At 47.7% G+C, this 13,713-nt stretch overlaps 1 protein-coding gene across 1 annotated transcript in view; it reads right to left on the bottom strand.

Moving 5' to 3' along the window:
- NOL9 (nucleolar protein 9) overlaps positions 1-12,704 on the bottom strand; it is a 34,816-nt gene extending 22,112 nt beyond the window's left edge. Inside the window, exons 1-4 of the mRNA XM_089658956.1 lie at positions 12,487-12,704; positions 8,500-8,630; positions 6,036-6,171; positions 613-709 (exon numbers count right to left, since the gene is read on the bottom strand). Of these exons, the coding sequence (XP_089515082.1) occupies positions 613-709; positions 6,036-6,171; positions 8,500-8,630; positions 12,487-12,637 (515 nt within the window). The 5' untranslated portion in view covers positions 12,638-12,704. The remainder of the gene's footprint in view (positions 1-612; positions 710-6,035; positions 6,172-8,499; positions 8,631-12,486) is intronic.
- Between the last annotated feature and the right edge of the window lie 1,009 nt (positions 12,705-13,713).

Raw genomic sequence — 13,713 nt, 5'->3', positions numbered from 1 at the left:
TGTAACACCCATAGTTAGGATATAATGTGTAACACGCTCCAAACTTGCCCACCGCACCCCGATCCCTCCCCTTTTCCCTGTGAAAGATGGTGGGGGATCCCGCCCACAGAGCCGCATCAATCATTCACAGGAATGTGAATGAGAAAAATACAAGTCCCATCTACCACCGCGGCAGACGGCTTGGAACGGTCAATGGACCATGAGTGAGTAGTCCATTCACTGCCTACAGCTCTAACAGAAATCCCAAACAGAGCTGCAGGCAGTGTGTGCAGGAGCCTGACATTGCACCCGGGATCCACTGATCGCAGGTGCCATGCTGTGCATGTTCCTGTGGGAAAAAAAAAAAAAAAAATGCACTTTTGTTTCCCCTGCAAAAATACGTGGAGGACAACTTCCGCCTCTGATTGCCTAGGGGGCCACAGCCGAAGTGGGAGAGGGTACCTGTCAAAAATCTGGTACCTGCTCTCCAATGGTGCCAATCCTTAACAGGGAGCGGGGGGGGGGGGGGGACCCCTTTTGGGTGGAGCTCCGCTTTAAGAATAATGAAACAGGAGAGCAGGGGAGGAAAAAAAAAAACAAAAAACCACACAACACACTAAAACAGCAACTTACTGATTTAATAACTGGTTAATGAGATATCGGTTGAATGTTGATTTTCCAACATTTTGTGGGCCACAGACAAGAATGACTGGACAGCCATCATGTTCCTCTGCAAAAAAAAAAAAAAATAAGATCATCACAGATGAGAAAACAAATCATTTCAGAATTTTTCCCGTCTTGCACATGACCTATACTCTGCGCAATTCAATTAAAAACAAAAAATTGTTAAATAAGGAAAAAAATATATTAAAAAAAATACAATAACATGGTTGCATAAATATGCACACCCCTAAACACTTGAAGCACCTTTAGATTTTTTTTTTTTTTTTTTTTTAACAGCATTCAGTCCTTTGGGGTTGGGGGTCTATCATCGGGAATCTTTGCCCACTCTTGCTTGCAAAAGTGCTCCAAAGCTGTCAAGACTGAGGGGCATCTCCTGTGCGCAGCCCTCTGCAGGTCACCCCACAGATTCAGTTGGATTCAGGGCTCTAGCTGGATCTTCTTCTGGTGAAGCGGTTATTGTTTGTTGATTTGGGAGGTAGGTTTGTGTTGGTCTCCTGCTGAAAGGTGATCCATCTTGGATCTAAAAATCCTGGCATGTTTACAGCGGCGTGGGGACTTTTTACATCCACAGTAAATGTGAGACCACAACCACAAAAATAATTTACATGCCAAAAAAAACTACCGTATTTTTCACTCCATAAGATGCACTTTTTTCCTCCAAAAAAAGGGGGGAAATGTCAGTGCGTCTTATGGAGCGAATATAAAGCGGCCGGTCCGGTGTTTCTGCCGCCACCGTGTCAGAATACCGGGCCGGCCGCTCAGCTGTTCTCTCTTGCAGGGCCTTACCTGTTCCTCGCTCCAGCGCTGCACAGTCTTCCCGCGCTGGCTTCTGTGACACCCGGCGCGGGAAGAAGAGAGAAGGACAACTCCGCGGAAGTGGGGGCGGGTATCTGTCAAATTCAGGTACCCGCTCCCCCTCCCTCCCCAAAGGTTAGCAGTCTCTGATCATCTCCTGTACTGTGTCCGCAGTCTCTGGTCATCTCCTGCACTGTGTCCGCAGTCTCCGGTCATCTCCTGTACTATGTCTGCAGTCTCTGGTCATCTCCTGTACCGTGTCCGCAGTCTCCGGTCATCTCCTGTACCGTGTCCGCAGTCTCCGGTCATCTCCTGTACCGTGTCCGCAGTCTCCGGTCATCTCCTGTACCGTGTCCGCAGTCTCCGGTCATCTCCTGTACCGTGTCCGCAGTCTCCGGTCATCTCCTGTACCGTGTCCGCAGTCTCCGGTCATCTCCTGTACTATGTCCGCAGTCTCCGGTCATCTCCTGTACTGTGTCCGCAGTCTCTGGTCATCTCCTGTACTGTGTCCGCAGTCTCTGGTCATCCCCTGTACTATGTCCGCAGTCTCTGGTCATCTCCTGTACTGTGTCTGCAGTCTCTGGTCATCTCCTGTACTATGTCTGCAGTCCATTGGTTCAGAATTCTTTTTTTCCCTGTCTTTCCCTGTCTCCCTAGGTGCGTCTTATGGAGCGAAAAATACGGTAAATATACATTTTTATATATATGTATGTGTGTGTGTGTGTAATATATATATATACACACACATACACACATACATATACATATATACACACACAGTGAGGAACAGAAGTATTTGAACCCCCTGCGATTCTGCAAGTTCTTCCACTTCTCCATCATGGAGGGTCTGACATTCACATTGGAGGGACATTCCCACTCTGAGGACAGAATTCAGGAGATCCCATTGTATGATTTGTAAAGAATGTATTTGTCTCGCACTGCTGAACAGAAGTATTTGAACACCTGAGAAACGGCAAGAATTTTGGCTCTCAAAGACCTGTTACTGCGCCTTTAAAAAGTCCACCTCTACTCCACTCATTCAGCTCACTTAGTAGCACCTGTCTGAACTCTTTAAAGACACCTGTCCACCCCACAGTCAGTCACACGCCAACTACTACCATGGGCAAGACCAAAGTCAAAAAGGCACCAGACACAATTGTGGACCTCTACAAGGCTGGAAAGGGCTACAGGGCAATTGCCAAGCAGCTTGGTGAAAATAGATCAACTGTTGGAGCAATTGTTAGAAAATGGAAGAGACTAAAGACGACTGTCAGTCTCCCTCGGACTGGGGCTCCATGCAAGATGTCACCTCGTGGGGTATCACTGATGATAAGAAAGGTGAGGAATCAGCCCAGAACTACAAGGGAGGAGCTGGTCAATGACATGAAGAGAGCTGGGACCACAGTTTCACAGGTCACTGTCGGTAGAACACTACGTCGTCATGGTTTCCAATCATGCATTGCACGGAAGGTTCCCCTGCTCAAGTCATCACATGTCCCAGCCCGTCTGAAGGTTCCCCTGCTCCAGTCATCACATGTCCAGGCCCGTCTGAAGGTTGCCAATGACCATCTGGATGATGCAGAGGAGGCATGGGAGAAAGTCATGTGGTCAGATGAGACCAAAGGAGAACTTTTTGGTCTAAACTTCACTCGTCGTGTTTGGAGGAAAAAGAGGGATGAGTTGCATCCCAAGAACACCATCCCTACTGTGAAGCATGGGGGTGGTAACATCATGCTTTGGGGGTGCTTTTCTGCGAAGGGGACAGGACGACTGCACTGTATTAAGGAGAGGATGAATGGGGCCATTTATTGTGAGATTTTCAGCAACAACCTCCTTCCCTCAGTCAGAGCATTGAAGACGGGTCGTGGCTGGGTCTTCCAACATGACAACGACCCGAAGCACACAGCCAGGAGAACCAAGGAGTGGCTCCGTAAGAAGCATATCAAGGTTCTGGAGTGGCCTAGCCAGTCTCCAGACCTAAATCCAATAGAACATCTTTGGAGGGAGCTGAAACTCCGTGTTGCTCAGCGACCGCCCCGAAACCTGACAGATCTAGAGGAGATCGGTGTGGAGGAGTCGGCCAAAATCCATGCTGCAGTGCAAACCTGGCCAAGAACTACAGGAAACGTCTGACCTCTGTAATTGCAGACAAAGGCTTCTGTACCAAATATTAACACGGATCTTCTCAGGGGTTCAAATACTTCTGTTCAGCCGTGCGAGACAAATACATTCTTTACAAATCATACAATGTGATCTCCTGAATTCTGTCCTCAGAGTGGGAATCCCCTGCAATGTGAATGTCAGACCCTCCATGATGGAGAAGTGGGAGATCTTGCAAAATCGCAGGGGGTTCAAATACTTCTGTTCCTCACTGTATATACATACACACACACAGTAATACCTCGGTTAACGAATTGAATTCGTTCTGCAAGACTTTTCGTATAGCGAACAATTCGCCTGTTCCCATAGGAATGCATTGAAAACCAATTAATCCATTCCCGAGGTCAGAAAAAAGTAAATGCTACTAAAATACCGCACGAGTCATTTTATTAAGTCATGCGGTATGTTAGTAGTGACAACCATGTGTTAATGTTTCAGCTGTCAGCGGGATTCCACACTGACAGCTGAATGTAAAAGAATTGCCGGCAATTACAAAAATTTAAAAAAAGGCATGGGGTCCCCCCTCCCATCCATACCAAGCCCTTATGCTTTTTTAAAAAAAAAAAAAAAAAAGCCTTCAGCCTCTAGAACCACCTCAATAGTAATTTTCAATATAGAGGGATCAGAGCACACACCTCCAGCTGTACTGTGTCTGCCACAGATACAGCACAGAACAGGGAGCAACAGGGTTTGCCACTCTGTTACATTTCCTCTATATATTCAGATGAAGCCAACATGTTTCAAGTGAAATGCCTCCCCCCCCCCCCCTTCCTCAGGGCTGAGCCCATGGATGTAATTGGGACTCTCAATGAGATTAACCCCTTCGCCTCCCAGCCCTTTAAGGGTTTCAGAAGCGGGGAGGCGGGGTTTAGGGTCATGTTACCGCCATGACGCGTCGTCACACAATTGGGAAAGGTCCTGATCGAAAGAGATCGGGACCTTTCCGTGAGTACCGGACACGTGTGCTGGGAGCGGGCAGGTCGCGCACTCTCAGCACGTATGTTCTTTTTTAATAGAACCCAAATGTGTGGCCGTTTGGTGTCTAGGCCCAGACGCCGGGAGGCGGCACATTTGCGTTCGGCCGGCGTGAAGAGGTTAAAAGAGACCTATGTTATGGCTTGGTCTAAATCAGTGGTTCTCAACCTTCCTAATGCCGCGACCCTTTAATACAGTTCCTCATGTTGTGGTGACCCCCAACCATAAAATTATTTTCGTTGCTACTTCATAACTGTAATTTTGCAGTTGGAGGAATAGTGCCCCATCGTTGGTGTCAGTGGGGGGAGGAATAGTGCCCCATCGTTGGTGTCAGTGGGGGGAGGAATAGTGCCCCATCGTTGGTGTCAGTGGGGGGAGGAATAGTGCCCCATCGTTGGTATTAGTGACACCAATGATGGGGCACTATTCCTCCCACTGACACCAATGATGGGGCACTATTCCTCCCACTGACACCAATGATGGGGCACTATTCCTCCCACTGACACCAATGATGGGGCACTATTCCTCCCACTGACACCAATGATGGGGCACTATTCCTCCCACTGACACCAATGATGGGGCACTATTCCTCCCACTGACACCAATGATGGGGCACTATTCCTCCCACTGATACCAATGATGGGGCACTATTCCTCCCACTGACACCAATGATACTTACCTTGCTGACCCCTGCTCCAGCCTGGGCTTGCTCGCTCGCTCGCTCCCTCCCTCTCCCATGGTACAGACACTTACCGGTCAGCTGTCTTCCTTCTCCGGCCGCTCTCCTCTTCACTCGCTCGATCTTCGCGGTGCCGCTCGGCTCCTCCTCTCCAAGCTCCACCTCCTCGCCGGTGATTGGCCGCCTGTGTGCCTCTCCTGAGCCTACAGTTCCGGGGCCAATCACTGGCGAGGATTGATCCCGGGGGTGTGTCCAGATGGCAGGGGCGGCATGTCATCCCGCCCACACCTGGAGACGTATAGAGGAGCGGTGTCTCGATTCCCAAGACCATTGGAAATATGTGTTTTCCGATGGTCTTAGGCGACCCCTGGGAAATGGTCGTTCGACCCCCAAAGGGGCCGCGACCCACAGGTTGAGAACCGCTGGTCTAAACAATCAGCATAGTCTTACCCCCGGTTCACATCTATGCGGGTGGTGCCGCTGCGGATCCGCACAAAAATCCACCCGCACAGAGAATTGCGGAGCCGCGGGCGGGTGCCATTAGTTCTAACGGCACGCCGCCCGCACTGGGAAACGCAACCGTACTGGGAACCTCGGCTGCGTTTTCCAAAGAAGTGCCGGGACTTCTTCCCTGCGTGTCAAATGAATGGGCTCTGGAGCCCATGCAAAACGCGGCCCGCACGGGTTTGAACCGGGGGGGGGGGGGGGGGGGGTCCAAAATTTTCCCCTCCTCTTGAAAAGGAATTAAAAGGCGGCTGCTTACCAAGGCAAGCGTCCACCAACGTCTGCGCTGCCGACACGGCACTCTCCGGTATGGCAATCGCCGAATCAGGATCACGATTCTCGATTCCAATAGACTGCAGGACGGAGTCATCCAATGTGGAGGAGAAGATTTCACTCTGAAGAGACACGAGATTAGATCACAGACATGTTTTTACCATTGTTGCCTCGGCTGCACGAACTAGACCCCACCCACACAGAAACGAGATTGTACGCACTCGCAGGACATCTCTACATGTATGGAATGATTTTACATAGGATCCAGTTTGTCTGCATTTAGAAAAAAATAGGAAATGTGTGTTCAGGGGGCAGATCAGCTATTCTGGGGGCATCTAAAGAGGAGAAATCGATGTGCAATAAATCTCTTATTTCAGGTGAAGAGTTCGTTCATCTTTCCAAAAAAAAAAAGAAAAAGTGACCTACCCACCCAGGAGCGTCCCTAGGGTTGGTGTCACCCGGTACGATAACACTTGGTGACAACCCCTCCGACGATCCCCGCAGGATAGATCGGATCTGCGGATTGAGCATAATGGATCGGAGTCCGATCCATTATGTTCCCCAATCGGCAGATCCCATCCATCCTGCGGGGATCGTCGGCATGCAACCTATACGGGGTGACACCGGAAACTGCTGGAAAAAAAAAAAAAAAAAAAAGGGGGCAGAAACTGACGAAATAAAAAAAAAGGGACAAACTGACGGAATAATAAAAAAAAGAGACAGAAACTGACGGAATAAAAAAAAAAAAAAGAGACAGAAACTGATGGAATAAAAAAAAAAAAGACAGAAACTTACGGAATAAAAAAAAAAAGAGACAGAAACTGACGGAATAAAAAAAAGAGACAGAAACTGACGGAATAAAAAAAAAAAAAAAGAGACAGAAACTGACGGAATAAAAAAAAAAAGAGACAGAAACTGATGGAATAAAAAAAAAAAAAGACAGAAACTTACGGAATAAAAAAAAAAAAAGAGAGACAGAAACTTACGGAATAAAAAAAAAAAAAGAGACAGAAACTTACGGAATAAAAAAAAAAGAGAGACAGAAACTGACGGAATAAAAAAAAGAGACAGAAACTGACGGAATAAAATAAAAAAAGAGACAGAAACTGACGGAATAAAAAAAAAAAAAAAAGAGACAGAAACTGACGGAATAAAAAAAAAAAAAAAAGAGACAGAAACTGACGGAATAAAAAAAAAAGAGACAGAAACTGACGGAATAAAAAAAAAAAAAAAGACAGAAACTGACGGAATAAAATAAAAAAAGAGACAGAAACTGACGGAATAAAAAAAAAAAAAAAAGAGACAGAAACTGACGGAATAAAAAAAAAAAAAAAGAGACAGAAACTGACGGAATAAAAAAAAAAAAAAAGAGACAGAAACTGACGGAATAAAATAAAAAAAGAGACAGAAACTGACGGAATAAAAAAAAAAAAAAAAAGACAGAAACTGACGGAATAAAAAAAAAAAAAAAAGAGACAGAAACTGACGGAATAAAAAAAAAAAGAGCCAGAAACTGACGGAATAAAAAAAAAAGAGACAGAAACTGACGGAATAAAAAAAAAAGAGACAGAAACTGACGGAATAAAAAAAAAAGACAGAAACTGACGGAATAAAAAAAAAAAGAGACAGAAACTGACGGAATAAAAAAAAAAGAGAGACAGAAACTGACGGAATAAAAAAAAAAAAGGGACAGAAACTGACGAAATAAAAAAAAAAGAGACAGAAACTGACGGAATAAAAAAAAAAAAAAAAGACAGAAACTGACGGAATAAAAAAAAAAGAGACAGAAACTGACGGAATAAAAAAAAAAAAGAGACAGAAACTGACGGAATAAAAAAAAAAAAAAGAGAGACAGAAACTGACGGAATAAAAAAAAAAAAAGAGACAGAAACTGACGGAATAAAAAAAAAAAAGGGACAAAAACTGACGGAATAAAAAAAAAAGAGACAGAAACTGACGGAATAAAAAAAAAAGAGACAGAAACTGACGGAATAAAAAAAAAAAAAAGACAGAAACTGACGGAATAAAAAAAAAAAAGGGACGGAAACTGATGGAATTAAAAAAAATGGATGTAAACGGATCTGTTTTTTCTTTGAAAAAATGAGACTGAACTGATGAGATAAAAAAAAAAAAAAAAAATGCTTGAGTCAAAGGACCCTAAATTGGCTAGTCCATTTAACACTCCCATCCCCCTAGACTGACAATGCTGCAGTCCAAAGGTGCCCCCTATGCTCCTTCACTCAGAGCGGGGGTGCTCCAATACAGGAGGAGTGTTACTGGCCAGATCACCAGATCAAGGAGGAAAAAAAAAAAAAAAAAAGACTAAAAAAGAAAACTAATGCAGCCACCACATCTACCTGTTAAGCTGCAATATGTGACATTTTTGGTTTGGGGCTGACCACTCTAGGCGCCTGTGCTCTGTATACAGACCCTCGTCTGCTCTCACGTACCGGTTTGGCAAAAAAGACGTTGGCGTACTCTGGATGTGTCATAATGTAGCTGGTGGTCGGCTCTTCTAAACGTTCCATCAGTAAAACAGAACACGAAGTTTTAAAGTTCGCCATCACCGTGCGTCTGCGTTCTGGAAGGAAAAAAAAAACAAAAAAACAAACAAAAAAAAAAAAAAACCACAAGGAAAGATGGTGAAAATACTAAAAACACTACCAGGCCACAATATTTCCACAGCTCTGAAAACAAACATCACCGCCTTCCCATGGATCCTATTCACTCATCTTGTGACGCATGAGGTGGGGGGTGCCTGAGATATAAAACATATAAAATCAGGGGTGTGGAAATTGTTTGAAAAAACTACTTATCATCCGGGGACTACATCAGGGCCCCAATCTACTTGTCCCGATATGAAAAAAAATAAAAAATAATATTTATCCAAAACCGTATTTAAATCTGAGGTGCTTTAACCACCTCCCATCCAGCTGTTGTATATAAACGGCCAGACGGTGGCAGTGCAGGGTCAGGTGGGTGTTTATAAACGGCCTCCCCGCCCCCTGCTTGTGCGCGCTCCCTGGGAGCGCGCAGCACCGCGATCCGGTGCCCGCTCTGTCCTCCGGACACAGAGGAACACCGATTGCTGTACGGGACCTCTGTGTGAGGTCCCGATCATGTGATCACTGATTGGCCAATCAGTGATCACATGCAGAGTAGTAAGCAAGATGTCACTTCTGACATCATTGCTTACTACGCGTGAAATCTGTGAATGATCACAGAGGTCACATGGTACAGGGCCATTCACAACAGCCTTGTACCATGTGACAAGCTGTGACCAATCACAGCGCACACAGTAGTTCTCAATGGCTTTATTTTGGTGGTATTTATTCACCGCTGGGATTTTTATTTTTTTTTGCTATGTAAATGAAAAGTCCAAAAATTTTGGAAAAAATAAAAAAAAAATAAAAAAAAGTGTTTTTCTTATAAAATTTTGCAAATAAATAATATTTCATCATAAATCTCGGCCACAATTTATTCCGTTATCTTTTAAGTAAAAAAAATATAACCCAAATTAGTTTATAACCAAAAATTATAATTTTTAAACAATTTTTTTTACATTTTTTATATTATATATAATTTTTTTTTTTTTTTTAGATACGGTCACCCTAGCAGTAGTGTCACCATGGTTACACTGTACTACTTGTGGGGGGCGAAGATTTTTTTTTTTTTTTAACATCTATTGCTTTTACACCCATAAAGGCTGTAAAATCATTTCTCCTTCTCTCTGGCTGCATTATTGCAGCCATTGAAAAATACTGTGTGAGCTGTGATTGGTCACAGCTTGTCACACGGTATAAGTCTGTTGTGAATAGCCCTGTACCATGTGATCTCTGTGATCATTCACAGATTTCACACGTAGTAAGCAATGATGTCAGAAGTGACATCTTGCTTACTACTCTGCATGTGATCACTGATTGGCCAATCGGTGATCACATGATCGGGACCTCGTACAGAGGTCCCGTCCGACGATCGGTGTTCCACTGTCTGGAGGACACAGCGGGCACCGGATCGCGGTGCTGCGCACTCCCGGGGAGCGCACAGCTAGAAAATCTGGGTGCCGTTTATGAACAGCAGGCGGACAGCAAGTGGTTACATTTGTGGGCTCATTAAATGGCAACGAACTTTCATACCCCATATGTTCTATACGTGACGCTTTTAAAGCCCCTTATACGGTACAGAGGGGGTCCGATGTTAGGATTATCGCTCTTTCTGGCGTTTGCGGTGATATGTGACATCATACTTAGGCGCCCTAGTGCATGCTTTGACGTTTGTACGTGCGTATATATGCGGGGGGTGGTGGTCTCGGAAAAAAGGGGGGGGGGGGTTATATGTTTGGATGTAACTCACTTTTTATTTTTCTACTTGCCTTTTTTTTTTTTTCCCACACCCCTGCATCACAATGAGTACCCTGTTTGTGTGCTACAGTGCCCTGTCAGCATCTAAAGCCATGATCTGCCTGCATTGCATAGAGAAGCACAGAGACCCAGTGATGTCATTGGGTCTAAAAGAAGGTATGAAATTAAACCGGGATTTATTTAAACATTTCATTAGCACGATGAAGGGAAAATGAGGAACCAGTGGGGGGGTTTACGTTGCTATCTTCTAGGTCAGGGGTCTCCATACTTTCTAAACAAAGGGCCAGTTTACGGTCCTTCAGGGGGGCCGGAATGTGATCAGCAGCAGAATATATCCTGGTGGCTGTGGGAGCAAACAATGCCCCGTGTTTGATATTAAAAAGGGAGCAATAGCGCCCCACCCTTGGAGTCAGTGGGAGGAATAGCGCCCCATCATTGGTGTCAGTGGGAGGAATAGCGCCCCATCATTGGTGTCAGTGGGAGGAATAGTGCCCCATCATTGGTGTCAGTGGGAGGAATAGTGCCCCATCATTGGTATCAGTGGGAGGAATAGTGCCCCATCATTGGTATCAGTGGGAGGAATAGTGCCCCATCATTGGTGTCAGTGGGAGGAATAGTGCCCCATCATTGGTATCATTGGGAGGAATAATGCCCCATCATTGGTGTCAGTGGGAGGAGTAGTGCCCCATCATTGGTGTCAGTGGGAGGAATAGTGCCCCATCATTGGTCAGTGGGAGGAGTAGTGCCCCATCATTGGTGTCAGTGGGAGGAGTAGTGCCCCATCATTGGTGTCAGTGGGAGGAGTAGTGCCCCATCATTGGTGTCAGTGGGAGGAATAGTGCCCCATCATTGGTGTCAGTGGGGGGGAATAGTGCCCCATCATTGGTGTCAGTAAGAGGAATAGCGCCCCATCATTGGTGTCAGTGGGAGGAATAGTGCCCCATCATTGGTGTCAGTAAGAGGAATAGCGCCCCATCATTGGTATCAGTGGGAGGAATAGTGCCCCATCATTGGTGTCAGTGGGAGGAATAGTGCCCTATCATTGGTGTCAGTGGGAGGAATAGTGCCCCATCATTGGTGTCAGTGGGAGGAATAGTGCCCCATCGTTGGTGTCAGTGGGAGGAATAGTGCCCCATCATTGGTATCAGTGGGAGGAATAGTGCCCCATCATTGGTGTCAGTGGGAGGAATAGCGCCCCATCATTGGTGTCAGTGGGAGGAATAGTGCCCCATCGTTGGTGTCGGACGACGTAAACAATGTCCCATGTTTGATATTAAAGTGGGAACAGCGGCCCCCACCCTTGGCGGCAGCGGGAGGCACAGCGGCCCCACCCTTGGCGGCGGTGGAACTATGCCCCAAGGGCAGTATAAAAGCAAGCGCAGGGCCACAGTTTGGAGACCCCCTTGCTGTAGGCTGTCAAAAAATAAATAAGGACCAGAGGAGGTTTGCCCTCATCCATTCACAGAAAGCCTTGTACTCTGTGAATAGAAGACATTCAGCAAACACCCGAAGGGGGAGGAGGGAATGAACTATTCTTCAATGTATGAGCACCAGTAGATTTTGCTAGCATACCCAGCAGCCACCTGGAGGACAAGCAGCTATACTGACAGGTCAGCAGGAGGCCTGCATGACACCACAGATCTGCTGATGGCGGGTGCAATGCTTTCCAGGCTCCTGCAACAAAAAATTATTTTTTTTTACCTGCAATTTAATATTTTTGGTCACAAGGTGAACTCATCCTTTACATTTCCCAACGTTTTGGTTACTTTGATGAGAATAACATTCAGATGTCCTGCCGGGTGTTCAGGTCCAACCAGGGCCCTGCGGCATACGCATGTGTGAAGACCCAACCCCCACCATGTCTACAAGGGGCCCTTCCCCCCACCCGTTCAGTGTGTTTGCCTCCAATGGTTCCTCATTTTCCCCTTCATCACGCTAACAAAATGTTTAACTAAAACCCAGTTCAAGGCCCAATGCCATCACTGGGTCTCTGTGCTTTTCTATGCAAGGCAGGCAGATCTTGGCTGGTGGGAGGGTCATAAAGGGTGCTGCATTTCTGGTGGCTAAAAATATTACCAAGGGAGAGATATCCCCGCAGCGCCACGATGGCCTCCCTGCGGATTTCTTTCCGGGTCTTGGCGGTCTTCTTTTGCCTCAGCGCCTCGATGGTGAGGGGGGCGTGGGTATTCGGGGAGAACAATTCATACGGAGTTTCATTGGACGTCATCGTCAGGCCGAGGACCTGGACACTCCCATACAGACACGTCACCAAGCATTTCCCTGTGAAGGTCAGCTTCTGAGGAAGGAAAGGAGAATTGTAAGAGCTTTGCTCCCGGACCCTCGGGGGCCATTCACACCAGATGGGACCTGCTGCTCGGGGGAGGGGTTAGGTTCCAGGACCTGCAGGGGGTGGGGAGCCACGCTGGTACCTGGGGGGGGGGGGGTGGGGAGGAGCTACAATGGGAACTGCAGGGGGAATGCTGGGACCTGTAGTGAGGAGAGGGGCCACGCCGCGACCTGCAGTCAGCGTGAGGAGAGGGGCCACGCTGGCATTTGTTGTGGGGGGAGGGGCCATGGTGGGACCTGTAGTCATGGTGGGGGAATGCTGGGCCTTGTAGTGGTGGAGGGACCATGTTGGGCCAAGCAGTGGGGGGGAGGGGCCATGCTGGGCCAAGTAGAGGGGGGAGGGGCCATGCTGAACCAAGTAGTGGCGGGGAGGGGCCATGCTGGGCCAAGTAGTGGCGGGGAGGGGCCATGCTGGGCCAAGTAGTGGCGGGGAGGGGCCATGCTGGGCCAAGTAGTGGCGGGGAGGGGCCATGCTGGGCCAAGTAGTGGCGGGGAGGGGCCATGCTGGGCCAAGTAGTGGCGGGGAGGGGCCATGCTGGGCCAAGTAGTGGGGGGAGGGGCCATGCTGGGCCAATTAGTGAGGGGGAGGGGCCATGCTGGGCCAAGTAGTGGTGGGGAGGGGCCATGCTGGGCCAATTAGAGGGGGAGGGGCCATGCTGGGCCAAGTAGTGGCGGGGAGGGGCCATGCTGGGCCAAGTAGTGGCGGGGAGGGGCCATGCTGGGCCAAGTAGTGAGGGGCCATGCTGGGCCAAGTAGTGAGGGGGAGGGACCATGCTGGGCCAATTAGAGGGGGAGGGGCCATGCTGGGCCAAGAAGTGGCGGGGAGGGGCCATGCTGGGCCAAGTAGTGGCGGGGAGGGGCCATGCTGGGCCAAGTAGTGGCGGGGAGGGGCCATGCTGGGCCAAGTAGTGGCGGGGAGGGGCCATGCTGGGCCAAGTAGTGGCGGGGAGGGGCCAT

Source organism: Staurois parvus, unplaced genomic scaffold, assembly GCF_062004578.1.
Source record: "Staurois parvus isolate SC_StPar_1 unplaced genomic scaffold, SC_StPar_1.0 ptg001114l, whole genome shotgun sequence".
Taxonomy (NCBI): Eukaryota; Metazoa; Chordata; class Amphibia; order Anura; family Ranidae; genus Staurois; species Staurois parvus.
Note: the sequence above shows the minus strand (reverse complement) of the source record. Positions and strands in the feature narration are given on the sequence as shown.